The following is a 20,526-nucleotide window of genomic DNA, read 5'->3' on the forward strand; positions in this document are numbered from 1 at the left end:
GGTATGTCGCAGCAAATGAAATTAAACGGTCGTACAAAACCATCATCCCCTCTCCCCCTCCCAGCCCCCTACAAGCCAGCCCCCGTCACTCGATCACGTCCATTGTGACTGAATATTTTCCTCGGTTCGGTGAGAGACGGAGACGACGCGAGGTCGCTTTTCATCTCGCGTGCGTGGCGCGCGCGATCTCTTCACTTCTCTCGCTCCGACTAATCTCGCGAATACTTCGAATTCCGTCGCTTAATATCTCGAAAATTACGCCCGCGCGCGTTCGCGCACGCGTGGCCGTAGCATTGGGCAGTTTACTTACCTAGCACACGCACTTCGACCGTGCGATGCGACGTAAAGTTATGTTTGTTTCTGGCAGTGCATGTGTACGTGCCCTGGTCGGCGCTGCGCTGCACGGTATCGACGAACAGCGTGCCGTTGGCCACTCTTTGCCTCATGTCGGTTGGCAGTTTTACATCCCCTGATAACACAGGCGTAAACATCGTTACGGATAAACTGGGAGAGAGGGCCCCCTCCGTTCGCATGCGGCCGGGAATGCGCGAGGTATTCCGTAATAACAACAACATACGCGCCCGCCGGGCACACGCGCTTTTCCGAGGCGCGCGCAAAGCATCTCTCGTCGTCTCCGCGGTCCTTCTCCCCGGCCAATTAATCCCCCCCCCCTCGATCGGTCGCGAATTAATTCCCGAAATTAATTCCCGAACGCAAACAGATAAGACGAGTCCGCTTGCGCGCCGCATAATTTGCCCGATTATGAGTGCAAACATGGATTACCGATGAATGCGACGCGCGCGAGCGGGAGGGAAGGGGAGAGGAGAGGTAGATCTGTTTCTCTTTCTTTCTCGACGCGGAATTTTAATTGCACTTTCCTTTTTCCCGGCCGCAATGGAAACAACGCGCGCGCTCGCGCGCGCGTTATTCAGCCGGAGGATTAACCGAAATGACACACGATGCTTACCTTTCTCCCACACTATCGATTCAATGGGATAACCGGCTACAGGGCACTTGATATATAGTTGTTTCCCCGCGACCGCTGAAACGGCCGACATAGGTCTGACGTATGGCAGTCCTGAGATTAGAAAGCAGCAAAGGTCGTTACACACTGCAGCCGCGCCAAGTAGCGTGCGAGTTATAAATTTTCCGCGGGAAAATACAGCGTCACTCGACAGCGGCTTTGCGAGGCCATCGCGAATGGAAAACTGTCGTTTACGCAACCGAGATACGAGATATTTCCGCGAGCATTCCCGCGCGAGGGTCCCGCCACGTCGACGAGCGACGAGTTCTCGTCGTCCTCTCTCGCCCTTTCGTCCTTTCCTTAACGGCGATTGTTGGGACCACGGCCGTGGCGGCGCCCCCCGACGCCGACCCCGACATCGACCCCGTCGATAACGTCTCTTCGAGCCGGTCTTTCTAATTTCGGCGAACCTGTCCGTCGCCGCGCGACGACTTGACTCTCGCACGCTGACTCACCGTAAATATTGAGCCTCGCCGAGTGCCTGGTTTCGCCAGCGCGGCTGCTCGCGATGCACTCGTACTCGCCGCCGTCTTCGGGCTTCACCGTCGTGATATTAACGTGCGATATTACATCCCCGTACACGGTCACGTATTGGCCAATCAGGAGCCTGTCGTTTTGCGGGAGCGGAAATCCATCTAGCAGCCAGGAAATTTGCGGCGTGGGATTACCTGCGGCGCTGCATTTCAGAGAAACCGATGGACCGGGCTGCATTGTCTGTTCGATAAATCTGTAGACCAGCTGCGGCGCGATTTCTGTTAACAGACGTTACGCTGGAGATTACGCAGCACCCGAAGTTTCCAAATATCACCCCCCCCCCCCCTTTCATCCCCTTCACCGTTTGTATCGCCTCTGTGCGGCCCGCTCGACATATCTATTTCCGCGCTTCTTCCCCGCTCTCTTTCGTTAACGAAACGTACGAATCGATTGTCGGGCAATCATGCGAACCGCGCGAATTTAAGTTTGTCCGATGAGGAGCACGAGCCGTGCCGGCGGCTCGCGACGGAGAGAGAAAAGCTGAAAAATAATCCGAATGAAGAACTATGTCAAGCGTCCGGCGGTATCTCGTCAGCCTGTGAGATTGTTTGAGAGTGGTCTTGATGAAAAAGGTACAGAATAAAGTTAAATAAAATAAAAGTCACACTATAGACGCGCGCGCACACGTATACGCGCATGCGCGCGAGAGCGTGCCGGTCTCAATTGACAATTACTCGTTGAACCGCGAAGCGCTGTTTAAAAGTACCGTCGATGAAAAAGGACAATAGCGGCGAGCGATTAATTCGCGGGAGCGGGCGACGGCGCAACAATCATAGCGCGGTAAATTATAAAAATGATCGCGACGTTACTGAAATAAAAAGAAAGGAAAAAGGAAAGGAAGGGGAGAAAATACGTAAAATATTCGTCGGAAATGAAGCCGAGCGCTTCACGCTAACGAGCCCGCGCGATGATAAATTCATAAACTTCATAACGTGCACGAATATATTCGTTCATCTGAGGATAACGCCAACCTCACCGAAAGTTTTCGTATTCATCCACGGGAAGAATCCCTTTATCGCCGTCGGCGTTATTGACATCGATATTGATGAATATTTACGATAACGACAATATTTCATTGGGTTTCCTCGCGGCGACATCGATCGACGAGAAACGTATAACTCGCGGCACGCGGCGCTCCATTTCTTTCTCTTTCTTCCCTTTTCGTTTTCCCCCTCTCCTTCCCTCTCTCTCTCTCTCTCTCTCTCTCTCTCTCTCTCTCTCTCTCTCTATCTCTTCCTACTTATCCTAATTACAATTTTTATCGAGAAGCGCGGGTGCGGAGGCGGTAGCAAAAAGTGGCGCGATTTATTTAGCGCGAATTAACTCCATAGTTAAAAGTTGAAAACTCGCCGGCGTAAACATCGCGCTCGCGAGCGCGCCCGTGTATAATTAAAAGACTACGCGGAGTCCCATTAGTAAATTAACAATTAGGCCGACTAATTGTTCCATCTCCGCCGTTCCCTAGCGCGCCGCGAGCGCGAACGAGCGGGGAGAAATCTTACGTCGCGCGTCTCTTAACGTCGTAAATTAATATTTAAGATCGCGGCGCTTAAAGGCGACACGCGCGAGTGCCGTGATATATGTTATCGCAGCGAAAATCCCGTCGCGCAAAATAAGAACCGAGAGGAAACACCCAGCGGCGTGAAAAAAAAAAGAGACCGTGAGAGGGAGAGAGAGAGAGAGAGAGAGAGAGAGAGAGAGAGAGAGAGAGAGAGAGAAAGGGGGAAAGGATAAATTTATTTACCCGAATGTGCAGAGGTACAACAGTGCGGCGAAAAAAATATATAGATTGTACGCGCACCGTCTCGACGATCGATCGAATAATACGTCGAAATGCAATATCGACGATTCGCCAAATACCGTGGAAAATTTAACGATTGACGCGTATCTACGCTGGGCAGGAGCGTGAGGGCCCTTATAATGCAGCAACGCGTCCGAAAATAATTTGCAGCGGCGTGCAAAAAAAACACATTTCTACCGGAGTCGCACGCCGGTAAGTCGTATGGAGATTAATATTATTTGTGCGCCGCCGCTCTAACTAATATTAATTGGCTGCTGCTGCTACGCGCGGCGCTTGTTTCCTCAAATTCCAGGAAATAACTGCCGCGACCCACGGCGCCACGGAGCAATCACGGATTGCTTATTTATACGAGATTTTCGCCGAAGCACGACGAGAGAGAGAGAGGGGGAGAGAGGGAGAGAGAGAGAGAGAGAGAGAAAGAGAAATCACATTTCGGAGACCGTTAAAGCCCGTTAAATTGGACGCCAAAGAGCATTTCGGAGGAATGACATGATGAAACGTAATTTGCATGAATGCATACCGCTATTCTTTCGACGCTGCCGCACGCGACGCGAGTTTTCCCGTCTGCCGGGGCGCGGCGATCTCTCCCAACCCCCTCCGTCGCCGTCGCCGGCCACCACCCCCTTTACCCCCTTTACCGTCCGCGCGTCCCGAGCTATACAGGAATTACATTAAAATTGTAACGCAAGATATCGCGTTCGTAATTCCATCCGGAGGAGCCCGGCAAATTCGCAAATTCACCGAGATGCTCTCTCGACCAGCTTTCATCCCCCTGACGCGGACGTATCTATGACGCATAATAAATAGACGTAGCGTCGCGCAGCTCAACGCCGCGCTGCGCGCGTCGGTCGGAGCGAAATCGCGCGAGGCTAGCATGCAAAGCATCGGCAAAACCGCAGGAATCTCGTTAGCGTATGCAAATCCGGGGTAGTAGTGGTAGGTACTAACTATCCTATCGTGCTGCGGGCGATCCACCCCACCTAATGTACACTCTATGCCCTACAGCTTAGAAATCATGGAGACGGGAAGAATCCTAATGACAAGGTAATAGGTACCCGGCAACAAAGTTGGACGACGCGTAAATTACTAATTTTCTATCCACCCGCGTCGTAACCTGGGCGGCGGCGGCGGCGACGGTGGCGACGGCGATGGTGATGGTGGCGGCGGTGGCGGTGGCGGTGGTGGCGGCGGCGATGAGGCGGTGGCGCGGTCTCATTGCCCGGTATGAATAGCGATTATGCAACATTGTTGATGTAACGTAGACGTCAGTGTGTTCGCTTGGCAACGTTATTACGCGTCCATCAGATTTTTCTTCAGTGTTGAGGAACTCTCTCTCTCTCTCTCTCTCTCTCTCTCTTTCTCTCGCCGATTACATAACTCATGATAATGAATCGTAATACGCCGTCAGCTAATTGTTATTAAAAGTTTATAATACCTGGTCTGCATAAAGTGCTTTATACACTTAATTTACGGGTTCATTCGTTATATCGCGTTAACGTAACATCGGCGGCAATTTCATTTTGATCGAGTAAACCGCGCGTAATTGTTCGGCGTTTCCGTCTCATGGAGAGAAATTAGAACGTTGAATTGTTTTCGAATTTACGGGGGAAGCCGAAGCAAGGAAAAGAGGAAGCAAGGAAGGAAGGAAGCGAATTCGTTTGCTAAGCTCGCGATACTCGAACTCGCATCGCGGCTGAGAGAAAGAAACAAAGCATACACCGGATCGCCGCGGTCCGGATCGCTGCTACTGTTTCCGACACTCGACTGCAGCGACGGCCGAGTAGAGAGAGGAGGGGCTATAAGCGATTTCGAAAGAAAATTTAAAGTTTCAAAGGTCATAAAAGTTACCAAATGCCGGCCGTATAAAGGTTAATGGCCGCGAAAGCCCGCACCAACTTCTGGAAATGTACAAATCGCTCGTAAGAACGGCACCAACTCGGCACGCTCTCTCGGCCGCCATGCCGGCGGCAATATCCTCGAGGAGGTAGGAAGTGGTATAAAATAAAAACTCGCGAGTTATAAAGACTGGCGTACAAATTACACATCCGGAAGTTTAATTGAAAGTAACTCTCGTGTGTCGTCTCGCGGCACTAAGAGCGCGCGTATCGTTTTCGCGCACACGTGTGATTAATAACAACGGCCGACTCGCGGGGCTTATGAGCTGGACAACTCTAACGAACAATAACAACGATAACGAGGCATAAAAGAAAAAGTGTTGGACGATAATAATACAAATGACGGATGCATGTGTGCGCGCGCGCGCGCGTGTGTGTGTGTGTGTGTGCGAAGAGGTAATAACAATAACCGTAAGTGCACGCAGCGATGTCTCAATCATAAAAGACATCTTTTCTATTTTCCGCGAAAAAGCTCGCGCGCGCGCGCGCGCGAGAGAGAGAGAGAGAGACAAAGCTAATATTTTTTTAGATGAAACGGTCCTCTCTCTAAGTTACTCGAACGTGTTCCGCACGTCATACGTTACGTACAGCGCGGATCCGGTCCGCCCGGCCGCGACGTTATCGGTGAAACGTATCGTAAATCGGTTTTATTATATTCCGGGACAAATTCGCGAGTCGTGCGGTTGCCCATCGGACATTGATACGCGACGGTAGGTCTCATGCCGGTTTTCGAACGGGCGAGCAAACGAGGCCATTTTCCTACAAAAATGGCACGTATCCCACGGGCGAAATGACTGGCCGATGGAAAATACGTTAGGGGGGAATGCTGCGCAAACAGCGGACCCTTCGCCGCGCGTGTGCCGAGTTTCGCGGCGTTAACCAACATTTTCGAACCGCGAGCAAACCAAGTTTCTGATCAAGTTCGACAAACACTCGATCGCCCACCGCCCGACTCTTTATGCCGTAACAAACGCGTCCGGAGTCTGCGGGAATTGTTAAAACGCGCGTCTCGCGCTGGTCTCGGGCGAACCGAGCGCCGCGCCGCGCCGCGCCGCGACAGGCGAGAAACGACGACGTTCGTCCATCTTCGCCGCGAAAATTCTCTCGTCTCGAGCGCGCGCCAACATGGTTTTCCGCGCGACTCAGGCGCGACTTTCCGGGCGGACATATTAGCGAAAACATCGATCGAGCCGGAATTGCTTGGGGGCGATCGCCCGGCTAACGGCGGCAACGCGCGGCAGACACACAACCGTCGCGCGGTTAACGAAATTCCACGAGAATTAATCGAAATCGAGACTGCGATTATCGTCCCGCAAATGGCGCCACGCTCCGCAAAGCACAATCGGAAGAGCGATGAGGGCACTTTTCCGCAAAAATGGCACGTAGCCCGCAGAGAAGTCGTAGCCGCCTCGTGATGGAAAATGCGTTACGATGGAATGGCACGCGAGCTGGGAATGGATCGTTCCACTGCATTAACCAAGGCCGAGCGATCAGCGCGAAACCGTTCGCTCGACAAACAAGCGGTTCTCTTTTATTCGGAGCGATAGGTAATGTCGCAATGTACACGTGCGCTCGCGCGCGCGCGCGTCATTAACATAAATGCAATACGTCTTGTAATTGAACGATAACTACATGTGGAATCTATTATTTCGATAATAATTATAACAATAATAATGGCGATTCGCAGCGCGAGGATGACTGTCAAGTGATTAAAAGTTGTTTCAATCGTCCTGACGTGCTCGACGTGCCGTATAAATGTACGTTGTGTGTGTGTGTGTATTTATGATGCGCACAAACTCAAGTTACAATTTATAGTTTTATGGGAGGCACGAATGCTTTTATTAATTGCGTGTCTACGTCCACGTCGAAGTGGAAATTACTACTTCTCCGCGATAATTCTCAAGAGTACTCGGCTCTTCCCACTGACGTACGCGATGATAATACGGCTTACCTCCCGAAATGTTAAGGCGCGCATCACAATATGTATGTATACATATGTGTGTGTGTGTGTGTGTCGTGTCTTGAACATGAGGCAAAATACTCACCCCCCAAGCGCAATTCCGCAATCCCTTGAGCTATTTCGTACTCGTTCCGTACGAAGCACTGGTACATGCCGCGGTCCTCTCTCGCGACCGACGTCACGGAAATACGCTCGCTCGAAACCGTCCTTACGCGGGCGCCCGTTCTCAATGGCTGACCGTCCTTCAGCCAATAGAGCACCGCTTGCGGAAATCCACTTGCCGTGCACGTCTGCAAAGGAGTTTAGACGGAAGGAACTGATGAGAATGAAGAAAGGACGGGAAAGAGAGGGGGAGAGAGAGCAGAGAACGTCGCGCGAGCAAACGCGCACGGAAGCGCAGGAGAATATCCTCGGCGCTCGCGCGCGAGCACAGCGGGGCGTATTCTCCCCCGTAAGCGCGCAGGAGCTGCCGCTTCTTCGTCTTCAGACGAGGGAGAAGTCGCAGCAGAGATTTCTATACTCCCGCAAAATATATATATTCGCACGCCACACTCGCGAGCCGCGCGGCCGCCATTCATTTCCGGCACGTAGAAATTCATTTCCCGCGTCGTCGGCGGCGCTCTGCAATATTTACAGATAGGTGGAAACGTCGCGTTAAATATTCATAACGGTAATCGAGGCGTTGTAATATATATTATTACAAACGACCGTCGGCGATTCTTAAAGCCGCGACGCGCGAGTGCGACGTCCGCGGTGCTGTTTGCTCAGTCTCTCGCGCTATTGTTTGCCCCGATAACTGAGGCGGATTTCTCGGAATTACAATTCCTTCGGGTGCGATGTATACGAGCTCTCGTTATAAAGGAGAGAAAGTGAAAGAGATAGGGAGGGGGGGAGAGAGAGAGAGAGAGAGAGAGAGAGAGAGAGAGAGAGAGAGAGAGAGGAGAGACAAAGAGAGATCGCGAGATGTATAGCCCCGGGATGAATCAATCAGACGATCGATAACAGACTCGACTCTTGGAGCCAACGGCAACGACGATAACAATTAATTACCAAGTACGCGGATTTCCCCAGATCGACGGTCTGTATCGCCGGTTGCACGTGAACGCTTAGCGACGCAGACACCGTTAATCGAATCTCCAAAGTTTCGCTGCCTTCGGAATTGCTGGCGGTGCACATGTAGGAGCCGCCGTCGTTTTCTTCGACGTTCTGTATGATCAGGGAGCCGTCTCGCACCACGTAATGGCCCGATGACTCCTCGATCGGCTCCTCCCGTTGATTCCTGTTGTAGTACCACCTGCGGAACAGAAACGATCCGACGATGTGAATGAGTCGCCGCGATTCTCAACACGCCGCGCGCGCGCATTGTTCGCGTCTCGCGCGCGCGCGCGCGTCCAGACAACGCGCGTGCAAATTACCATTTCCCGCGCTCGTCAAAGAGCGACGATATTATCATTATAGTTGCCTAACCGGCGAGATCTGTCGGAAAGCGCGTAGTTAGGCGTAGGTAGATAGATAGATACGCACGTACCTACGTACGTACTTCTGGCCGAAAGCGTATCTCCCCATTGCACACGTTTACCGCAAAATAACTATTGTTTCATCGGGAGGGCCGGAATGTGTTTCCCGGCTATTGTACCGCTGCGCTACATACGCCTGTACCACCCTCATTTCTGATTGTTCGCCTATGTGTACACATGGCCGCGGCGAGATACGCTGGCACGTTTTCAAAATGTTCGCTTTTAAACGTCCCTACAGGGTTATCGCGTGAGCGCGCGCGCGATTGTCATTAAAAATACACGTGTTGACGAATCAGCGATCCAGACGCAACGCGATCGTCGTTCCTCCCGTCTCTCGTTGTTTTTGTCGTTCAATCAGATACGACGATCCGCATCGTCGCGCGGAACGAGCGCCGCCGCCGCCGCCGCGTGTCATCGTCTAACTAAGCCAGTTCGCGATTTCGCCGAATCCGTCTTTCGCGCGTGCGAATTGCACGCAAACGAGATCGCGCGCAGCCTCCGGTGAGCGCTTCCACCTTGTTTGCGTCCACCTTAATTGAAAATTCAAAACGTCCGGTTGTCTCGATTTAAACCAGCTCGCAGTCCGACAGGATAATCCAATCGATCTTCCGCGAGCACGCGCGACCTTTGACCTTATGCGGAGGTCGCAACGACGCGAAATGCGCGCCGACGTCGATGCAAGAACACACGCCAATCCCGATGCAAAATCATTTATTTCGCGTCGATCGGCGGCAGGGGATGTTTCAATTAATGTTTCACGCCGATGAGGCCGAGCGACGCGGATTTCGCGTCAACCTCGTTATTATCAACATATTATGCTTTACATTATTGATCTCGCGAAATATTAACTTTGACGTGGACGTCCCATATCATCTTATCAATCCCGTCGCTACGCTCATACATTGCAATGGCTCGATGAAAATTTCAAACTTCCACCGTTCCTGCGACGACGTGAGTCGCGCTGCTCTCGTATGTGTCGTTCGCAGCTCCGGCTTCGTATTTTAACGAACTCGCATATGTATACTTGTGCGGTACCGGATTAATATGAGTTTTTTAAATAACGCGAATATATGTATATATATTTCAAATAAAGCCTCGCGACGCGTTGGTCAAACAATATTAGTCGAGATAGACATGGCCCTCCTCTCCTTCTCTCTCGTTGCCGAAATAAAGCAAACTTATTTCTCAATAATTTCTGTAGACCACAACCACAACCGCACGCAATGTCGCTTCCGTTTCGCGTATTTTTTTAGGAATTCACGCAACCTCAGTTTGAAATAAGTTTCGTATCTATTTTCGATTCCTCGTGAATCGCGACAATCGCCATTAGACAATCAATTGTACTTGTGAGCGTTAATCGCTGATTTTATCCCGAGGATCATATTCTCGCTAATTACATCTCGCATTCTCAAGAATTATATATTAATCACCGCCGGAGAAAGATTCGCGCAGGAAGGAGTGGCAATATCGGAGTTAAGTCCTGCCGGCGTCTGAGTCGGTTTTAAGCTCCTTAATACTTTGCAACTGAGTATTTTAGTCAATAGATAAATAACTTGCACTCCGGTTGTATATAAACAACGGTTGAAAACAGAATCGATCAAAATTACCGAGTTAAAATTATGGCTGCAATTAACAGGCAACGTTTCGAACAATTTTATTCTTAGCCGCGGTCATATGACGCTAACTAATTGCTATTCGAGATCTCGGCGTTGAATGAGCCGCTCGCACAAATTAGCTGCACAATCATTCGACAAAATCAAGTGAGATGTATAAAACCTAACGAGCGGCGGCGCTTCGGTATAGCGCAGGATGAACTTACTTTTCAGTCCCTCCTCGATATCCAAGTCGATACGAATCTCTGAAATCCCTTATCGCCCTACGGGAAGTTTATCGAGGCCGAATAGAGCTAGTTCATCTTTCCGCGATTGCTCGTAACGCACCATTAGCCCCGGCATCGTCCCTTGCCTCCCCCGCGCGCATGGGGAGTAACCCCTGCCCTCATCTCGTCGGGTTCTCTCTTACGCGTGGCAATCGGCCCCACGTGGTTTAGAGATCCGCTAAAGCACGGTCCGGGGTCTTGCTTACTCCGCTCCGGGGGAGTCGCGAAAGGACGACAACGATGAGGAGGCCGGAGAAAGCCGGGAGCGGAGATGGCGGCGGCGGCGGCGGCGGCGGCGACGGCGACGGCGGCGACGGCGACGGCGGCGGCAGAAGTGGAGCCACGGGGATGAGGAGTATACCTATAGATAATCGAATTTACGGAGGGAAATTGGCGAGGGAAGGAGATGGGATAGGGGATGCTCGAGTGCGAGGGAACCTGGAGGAGATGGAAGCCTCTGCCGTGGCGGCGAACCCTCAAACTCTCTCCCCGCTACGCGTCTTCTCTATCTTCGTCCTCTTCTCCTCTTCGTTCATCTGTTCAGCTCACTCACTCTTTCCCTCTCTCTCTCTCTCTCTCCCCCCTTCAGTTCCCTTATCCCTATCTCCACCTTCTCTAGCCTCCCCCGTGCTCTCTTCCGTCAGCTAAATCAACCCGCGCAAGAGACGGCTCGGTGAGGAGGAGGAAGAGGAGGAAGTGGTGGAGGAGGAGGCAGGAGGCGGTGCGGAAGAAGAGGGCCGGAGGAAGGGAGGAAGAGGGAACGAGCGGTTGATGAACACAAGCATGGAATACTCAGTGACGTCGACGTATACGTAAATGCGGAATATTTGATGGGCTGTCAGAAGCAGTCTCTGTAATCAGCGGTCGGTTTGTTTGCGCTACCCATACAGCTCTCCCGACGTCTATATATCTTCCGACTATCTTCGTTCATCCCCCGCGACTGCGGCGTCGCACGGTGCGCGCATAGAGCCGCCAATCTACGCGCGCGCATGTACGCGCGGAATCGAACCGCGCTCTATCCGCATCGATTCTACAATTTTACGTGTGTGCGATCGAAGTTCGACCGCTGTGTGTATGTAGGTAGGTGCACGTATATATGTGTACCCCCTGTGCGTATGCGTGTGTGTTTGTGTACACGTCCTGCCGGTGACGTTGAAATTTTCATTTTGCATTATGGCGCGAGATAGGAAAAGATCTCAATATCAAACGGACGACGAGAGCAGACGACGAAAAGTAGGAAAACATCGCGGCGATTCCCGATCGCTCGATATCGCCCGTTCGTCTGTTCAACCGTGACGTCGTTGGTGCATCCGACGTGCAACGGTATACCGTGTGTTTCCATTCGACGCAAGTTTGATTATCCCCACGATCCTCTGTACGCCGCTCGCGGCATCAGTGATGGAACCAAACTAGTTGCTAATCGCGTAATCCACTGTAATAACACGGTCTCTCTCCTACGCAACAAGTTTCGTAGAGCTACTCGTTCGCCTTCCCCCCTTTTCCCTCCCCCTCCCTCTCTCTCTCTCTCTCTCTCTCTCTCTCTCTCTCTCTCTCTCCTCTCTTTGTCTGTCTCTCATTTCCTCTCTGTTACTCATTGCAACAAAAGTCGCTATCTCGACGACGCTGCCGCCGTCGTCGTCGTCGTCGTCGTCGTCGTCGTCGTCGCCGTCTTTATCCTCTCTCATCTGTTTCTCCTTTTTTTCTCGTACACTCCTCGTGGATAAATAGATCGTGACCGGGGAAAGGATAATACTTGAAGAGTCGGTCTCACGTTAACGCAATATTTAATACTTGAAGCGAAGGAAGAAGCTTCTGGCGTTATATCCCGCAGCACTGTTTTCTCGTTCGGTTTACCTTCCCTCTCGTCATCTAACATAAGTCCGCGTGTCGATGAACCCTGAACGCTCTCGCGTTTCTGCGCGAGAAACTCACATCGCGCGAAATATTCCGGCCGTATCTATGTTTAAAATTAGCATTAATATAAGGAAAACAGAGACAGCGGTACCCGTCTAGTGGCGAATGAGTATCGTCCACGTGTTCGTCGACTGTTTGCACAAAGATTCCAATTTCCTCGTCACACAGCTGTCGGTCGCAGTTTCGTTCAACGCCGACGCGTTTCCAAGGCAAAACACCGTTAAATTGTACGCGTTTGATTCAACAACATAAACGTGTGCGTATATGGCGAGCATTCGACGAGGGAAAAAGAGAGAGAGAGAGAGAGAGAGAGAGAGAGAGAGAGAGAGAGAGAGAGGGGGGGAAGGAAAGGGAGAAAGAGAGAGGATTAAAAGACAGCATTCATTATATGAACTGCTATTGTGCGTGTGTATGTGTGTGTGTGTGTGTGTGTGTATGCGCGCGGTTAATCGCGTTATTTTTTCATGTTTGAGCGTTGGCAAAAATTACGTCATGGACGTACATGTAAATTGTAGGGACATAAATTAGGAATACAAAGCAAAACTCCGTGCGATCAAAGAGAGTACACAATGATGAGAGACCATGCAGATGCTTTTAAATCGTACACACATATATTTCACATCCGTCGCTCTCCTGTACTTTATATCCCCGGCTAGAAAATCGGGCATGGAATTGGAATCCGATCGGTTTGTTTCGCCGGCTTCAACCTAATATTGGATCGTCAATATTTATCGTGAGCATCGCGGTCGCTCTTCATTATCAACTGCCATTCACACTGTGCCGCGTCGCGTATGCGAAATTCGGCTGTTATTTCGTATTCATCAGGGTGCGTGTTGCGTCCGCGAAATGTCTTGTTGATCTTCCGCATCACCTTTAATTCACGTTCACCGTCCCATACATACGTATATACAAATACATACACACATACCACACACCTTGCATGAAGATTATACTCAACATCATGCGCGGGCGCAGTAGAAAGTAAATGCCTGCTTACTGCTTAATTGCGTAGCCCGAGGTCGCGCACAAGACCCGAGGACGGTGCAAGAAAACTAGAAATTAAGGGGTCGACGGGAAAAATGTATTTAAATCGTAATTATGAATGTTTCGCGGAGTTATAACATTGGAAACATTATACCGCAATAACTCGAATGGAGCTTCAGTACGGACCGGCAAAACAGAAATACAACGAGCTCGCTCGTTCGAATCGTACGAATATATGCGCTTCGTTTTGTGTGATGAGATGAATTTAATTTGATTAATTTGACAATCGAATTTAATTAATTGATCCCCGCGACTTCTGACGAGCGGCTGATTGATTGCTGCAAAAAACTCACCTATTCGACGGCGTAGGGTTGGCGTAAGCAACGCAGGGGATCACGACGGTGTCCTTCAGGCGTGCCGACATGTAGACCAATTTCTCGTTTATTATAGGCGGCATCGAGCCCCGGATTTCTGAAAAACGAGTGGAACGCGCGTGGTGAAACCTGCCCTAAGATCAAAGTTTCAAATCCACAGCGGATTCTGCTTCACGTCTCGAGATCGATTCCCTGTAAGTTTGTTGCGTGATATGTGGAAAATATGTTCATAAATCATTGAGGTCTGCGAGGAAGGGGAGAGGCAGAGAGGAAGAGAGAAAGGGAGAGAGCGGGAGAGCGAGAGAGAGAAAGAGAGAGAGAGAGAGAGAGAGAGAGAAAATAAAGAGAAGAGCGGCGGGACTTTGTGCGGCAGGAGAGCCGAGAACAGGGAGAAGAAGAGAGAAGGAAAAAACAGAACTCTGCGCACGCATCCAGCGCGACGTTTAATGGGGAGTTATGGTCGCAGATAACGCCACGTCTTACGACACGGCGCACTATGAAGCGGAACCATGTTAGATAACGACGATATATCTCCGCGCTTTGGCGAGAATTTGAAATTATGTCACGCGCTATCAAAGCCATGAGAAAAATTATATTCCGCACGAATGGCAACGTCCAGCGACTTCCCACCCGCCGACTCGTACGCGTTCCGCATTTTGTAACATTTCGCGGTACTTTTGGAAAAGGAAAACGGAAAAGAGAAAGAGAGAGAGAGAGAGAGAGAGAGAGAAAGAGACGAGAGAGAGAGAGAGAGAGACGAGAAAGAATTGATCAATGCGTGCATGTATTCTCTGTATAAAATACTAAAAAGATATATACATATATACGTATATTTTTTCAAAAGAAATTTACGACATGCCCCGTGTGTACACCTCCGTCGTCGTGCGAAATCGCATTACGCAAAGAACAAAGACTAAACTGTTTTCGCTAATTAGTTTTCACAGTACGTTCTTTATTAACACGCTGCCAAGTGCATTATTAAAAAAATCGTTTGCGTTGCTAATTTGCGACTTCAGCGTATTTTCGCGCGGTAATCTTCTCCTTCGCGCGGAAAATTCGGAAAGTTCTCATGTAGAATAATTTTATGATTAGCCTTTTCAGAAAGACCGACACGTATGCGCATATTCATCCAGTTTTACATCCAAACATTGATATAACCAAGATGTAAAATCAGTATTATTACGAATAAATATTCACCGCGAAATTAGCCGACGAGAGAAAAAATCTCGTCGTATGACTGGCGCCGTGCACATTTATGTCACTTCGAAATTAAATAATCCGCGCGACTTTAATCGAATCATTCTTAAAGAGGTTAAGCGAATCGAAATTACGCTTCGCGATCGCAGCTGAATTAAGGACACGTTTGTTATTAATGCTGAAACGACGCGTCAGCCGTTCTCACTCGCGCCAGCGCGATCCCGTTTGTCCAATTGCAAATGCAGATATTTTTATTTCGCATTCCGCAGTTAAAATCCAGCCACTCAATCTACCGGCGCATATCTGCGGTAGAAATGCAGCGTGGTTTATTGATTCGTTCGTAGATACTCAAGTGCCCTCTTCGGCACGCGTGTTATTTCGCGATCAAATGATGTGTGGACAGCGACGCATACGTGCTGTTACATTTAACGGGGAATTAATGCGCTGGATTACGGCGGCGAATACTCGGCGCGTTCATACATCCCCCCCCCCCTCCTCGCGTACGTACGTCGCGACGAAAATATTTATCGTTTACGTGAGATACGTTTATACGGTGACCGTGTGTGGTGTATCGTTTGATTTAACGTTATGATTCCAATTAATAACAGAACGTCGACACCATCGTTATTCGTTAATTACGCATCGCGCGCGAGTGCCGCATTAGTTATAGTTCATTAGTATTGTATATTTGTGACGTCGCATAAATATATCTTTTATACAGGCAGCACAGTCTTGATGTACGTGTGTGAAGTGATTCGCCGAGGAAAAATTGTGCCATAAGTTTATAAATTTGCAAGTTCATCATGAGCGTGAAATTTACTTGAAATACATTCAATATTCTAGTAAATTTGATACCTCAATCAACGATATTACATTGAGAAGGGAGCATTCAATTAAAACAAAAATTCGCTTTATTTTCTCCTATATAATATTCTCGAAAAGAGAATCAATTTCCCCGAATACATGAAATTCTTTCCCCGAATACATGAGCTTTTCTCAAATTCGTCGCGAGTATACTCCAAGATTAGATTACTTTTGTGTTCTTGTGAGAACACAAAAACGCCAAATAGAAACACAAGGCACTCTCGAGACTGCCAACCATTGACAAAGACGTATCTCGCAGGCGGAGGTCACCGCGGCGTCTCTCAAGATTTCCAGATTTCAAGCCGACGCGACGTCTTTTTATACGAAGGCGCGCACGCGCGCGCGCGCGCGCGCCTATAAAATTCAAGTGCGGTAGTCCACGATAAATCAAACGGGTGTAACGTAACGCGTCCGCATGCTATAGCGCGCTTATAGCAGCGTCGGGTCCACGGGTGCGCCGCGGCAGAATTATTTTACAGTCATTCGTGATACGCGCGCGCGCGTTGTTATACCTCTTCGCCGCGCGCGAGAAACGTTAAACGTTTCTCGCGCCAGTTCCAAGTTCGAGAGGCCGAGCCTCTCTCCTACGGGGGATTCATACCGGCCGGGTCGGATAATGCCGAAAAGTTTCCTCGTTACTCTGGAAAACTACTGTACATCGAGATTTTGGTTAATTTAGTATACGCCGGTCGCCCGGGTGGGCGCGTGCGTTAGCCCGGCGAGCAAGCCGAAATATGCAAACGATCAAATTTCTCCCGAACTTCATTATTAAGTTATTAACTACGTAAGTGCTCTTAGCATAAATTTCTATCTTACAGCGGAAACATCCAGCGCGAGTACAGCTCGGCCGCCGGGTCTCGCATACCAGCTTTATTACGAGTGCGCGCGCGGAAGGGCGGCCGGAAGGGCGGGCGAGCGAGCAAACGCGTACGCTTCTGGAAAATTGAAAACGGTGAATTTTTTAACGCCCGCCGAGATATTCTTGCCCGGGCACGTCGGATCGGTTTCTCTTGCCTGATTATGCGGTAGCACACACAAACGACAATTCCCCTCGCCGACGGCCGACGCCTTGGGAGTGACACCGCGAACACTCGCGCGTATTATTGAACCACCGCGGTCAATTCCTTTCCGTCATCTGCGGCGCTTTTATGCGCGGCCGGCCATGTGCGTTATTAGCGGCCGGTTCTCGTCGGATCATCATCATGTCGGATTGTTTGTTTCCGTTAATGACGCCACGGTGTGCTTGAGTGATTCTATTTATCCCGAAGTCCCCCCCCCCCTCTCCCCCCCGGCAAGCTCCGCGTACGTAGCGAAATAGCGCGGCTGACGCGACACTTTTCCGATCTATCATTCTCGGGCTCTCTCGCTGCGGCGTGAACGCGCCGGTGAATGTACGCGCGCGTTGTTCGCGACTAACGCTTTAAACAAATATTTATCCCGACCTCCTTAATTAGTTGCATAGAAGCAACAAACCAGCCGCCGCCGCCGCCGCCGTTTGTGTACCACGACTAGCGGGCTTTCAGCGAATATATCGTTTATTCGGCAGCCCGTCAAATGATACACGGTGGTAATTAACCCACGAGCGAATAGCGGCGATAATTAATTGATGTTCGTCGGAAATATTTGCGTGATTAGAAATACACTGAAGCGGCAGCGGGCCGGTTATGGATTTCAAACATCGTCGTGCCCGCTCGAATCACAGCCGCGTTGCCGGGCTAATTTTGAACCGGCGTGTACCCTTTCAATTACGCGGCCATGTTTAACATCGATATAGTCACAATGGCTCAGTCAGTATTTAACAAAATAATGATATCCAATAATTAGTATTGTTTCGCGCGCATCCGGCGAGATGGAGCCTGAATACGAGGAAACTTTGCCCGCGAGCGAAGAATATAGAAATATAGAAAGAATGTAGAAGATGTGTGGAAAGTGAGCGACACACGCGAAATCACAAGTCTCTTTTCCTCTCCTCCCTCCTCTCTCTCTCTCTCTCTCTCTCTCTCGCTGTATGCTTGCACGAACCTACGAGAAACTTTAAACAAGTCGCGCGTCTCCCCGAAATTTGTGATATCGCGAGAGATTCTCCTAGTTTTAAAAAGTTTCCGCACTCTCTCGGACTTTCGAAATCTGGCGTAACCTCTGGATGGAAAGGTCTATCCATTATCCACGGACAGCGTCCTGGAAGGACACGATCGCCATTCCTACATTCACACTTCGCCAACGTCTCTTCCGTATTCACGCTTCGCGTTCTACAGCAGAAAGCAATTTGAAGCGCGCTCACGCTTGTTGCTGTTGTTAAACAACAATAGATGCTGCGTGTCTAGCGATTCCTAAGGACCGGGTGTTGTTAGGTCGATCTCTATCTTGCTGTGAGGTGAGGAAACACGAGGATTTGGTTTTCCGTTCACGTTCGTACGGATGTGATTAAAGCGTCGCACGTTGCGCGCACGATATGACATCTTAGGGAACAGATACGTCTCCAGTCAGACCGCAGCGCCTGCAAGACGTAACTGTTTACATCCTTACCTTGCTCTCTTCGCGCGCTTTGCTCCTCTAATAATTTACATATAACTCTCTCTTTTCCTCTCTCTTCCATATATATCTTTTCTCTCATAGGATATTATACACACACATATATATATATATATGTTTGCTGTGTCATATTCTCCCAGTCATTACATGATTAAGTATCGATTACCGTTGAAGAAGTTGCTACAACTATTTCGCATCGACAATCAAAAGAAGCCGCTTTCATCTCTCCTTCATCTTCACAACTTTCGCTATCGCGAGAAGAGATCCAAATTAATGTTACACGACGCGATAAGAGAATTGTATTAAGAGAACAAATTGTGTTAAACCGAGAGTGATGTGTCTCCTAAAGTATTCCGTCCGTCTCTCTCGGACGCTTTGACTTTCAGCGATTTTCCTCTTCCTAGGACGTTAATTATACCGTGCAAAGGCACGGTAGTGCTTGATTTTTCTGTTATTTGTCGAATATTTGTATCACGATACGTACTAAAATAAATATTGCGTGATGTATTAAGCGAACGCGGCATATAATACACGTGCGCGTGCATTAAAAATTTCGACGAATTTTCCTTTCTCATCGTTCTTCTTTGGCCACTTCTACTCTGAATAGAAAAAAAAAGAAAAAAATAGAAAGTATAATTGCCGCGGTATCGATCGAATCGAGTGCGGGTAAAGTAAACATTTAATTAAACTCCGCCATACGTCCGATATACGTTCAGCTCGAGGCGGAACCGGAATTTACCGTTCAACAAGCACAACGGATATCCTGTGTCCGAGCTCTCTTCTATTTACGTTTTGAAAAATTTAATAATTGTTGGAACAAGCCTGTCTTTGTTCAAAACGCGATGAAAACGGCGATAGAATCGAATCCATTTCCGCGCGTCAGACCATTCTAAAACCAAGATGACTATTAATGACGGCACTGACGACACGTCGCGGTCAGGTAAAAATGTCAAGGACGCTGAAATTAAAGTGTGCGCTGTTTTCTCACAAAAGTAATCACCCATTTCGCAACGCAGAATCGAATTTTCTCTCTAATGTAAACATCGAGGTCCCGGCTATTTTCGAGTAATTAACGATTAAAAATGTAAAACCCGCGAAAAGCGTGACGCATCGATAGAGATCTTTCAAAGTGGGAAATTATTAAAAGATCGTATTTTGCAGTTAATTGCAAACGAATCTCGCTTCATACGGTATGTTAATTCTTAATTCGTTACCTCGTTCATATGGATGTATCATGTTAAACGTTTGCGAAGTATTTGTGTGCGCGCATATGTGTGCGTGTATGCGTGTGTGTGTGTGTGTGTGTGTGTATGTGTGTGGCAATGAATGATTTTCTCTGCCTCGATATTTCGAGCGCGGAGCGAAAGATTGACCGCGATTCGGTCGAAGAGAACCACCCTTGAAAAAAAAACACGCCGGGGGGAATGGGGTGGTAACGGGACATCCTGTATACGAGGAGGAGAAAAATCTATGGCACACTCACCGGTCAGTTGCAGGCGTCCCACATTGCTGCTGACGACGGTTTCCTGAGTTAGCCGATGATGCGTCCTGCACCGATAAGTCATCTGTGCATCGCTTCGCGTAATATTGATTATCATCAATTCGCCGGTCGGCAGCATATGATATTTGCCGTCTACAACAACAAACACACACCGGGCTCGAATTACGTGGCCATCACATCGTAGTATTCTAAATCGATCGGAAGGAAATTACATGTTTATATGTGTGCGCGCGGGCGCAAATGACGCGAGGTAACATAACTCCCGTTTTCCAACAGCGTAATAACACAATTAATTATTACGTTGCAATGCCTGCGATATAACCGCGAGTACAAAAGGTTTTGTAGTTTCAAAACGGTACGATGCGTTGTTGTTCTATTGTCGGAGGAAGCTCCCCGACCCACTCCGCCTCACTCCGCGCGCAACATACGCACGCACGCACGCACGCACACATACACATACGCATACACATGCACGAGCGTAATACATACTCGTTCGTATTTTACTTCGAAATCTGGCTCTGCCGTTCTTGTAACGCAACGCCACCGCCCA

At 49.3% G+C, this 20,526-nt stretch overlaps 1 protein-coding gene across 8 annotated transcripts in view; it reads right to left on the reverse strand.

Annotated features, from left to right (window-relative positions):
- LOC105187359 (Down syndrome cell adhesion molecule-like protein Dscam2) overlaps positions 1–20,526 on the reverse strand; it is a 91,679-nt gene that overhangs the window by 39,671 nt on the left and 31,482 nt on the right. For all 8 annotated transcript variants that reach the window (XR_003114271.1, XR_003114269.1, XR_003114270.1 and 5 more), the window contains exons 5-11: positions 19,959–20,108; positions 13,862–13,979; positions 8,265–8,508; positions 7,300–7,504; positions 1,480–1,776; positions 968–1,078; positions 311–469 (exon numbers count right to left, since the gene is read on the reverse strand). Coding sequence is in view for 5 of the 8 variants with exons in the window: in XM_025307233.1 (XP_025163018.1) it covers positions 311–469; positions 968–1,078; positions 1,480–1,776; positions 7,300–7,504; positions 8,265–8,508; positions 13,862–13,979; positions 19,959–20,108 (1,284 nt within the window). In the remaining 3 variants the exon portion in view is untranslated. The remainder of the gene's footprint in view (positions 1–310; positions 470–967; positions 1,079–1,479; positions 1,777–7,299; positions 7,505–8,264; positions 8,509–13,861; positions 13,980–19,958; positions 20,109–20,526) is intronic.

This window comes from Harpegnathos saltator, unplaced genomic scaffold, assembly GCF_003227715.2.
Source record: "Harpegnathos saltator strain DR-91 unplaced genomic scaffold, Hsal_v8.6 scaffold84, whole genome shotgun sequence".
Taxonomy (NCBI): Eukaryota; Metazoa; Arthropoda; class Insecta; order Hymenoptera; family Formicidae; genus Harpegnathos; species Harpegnathos saltator.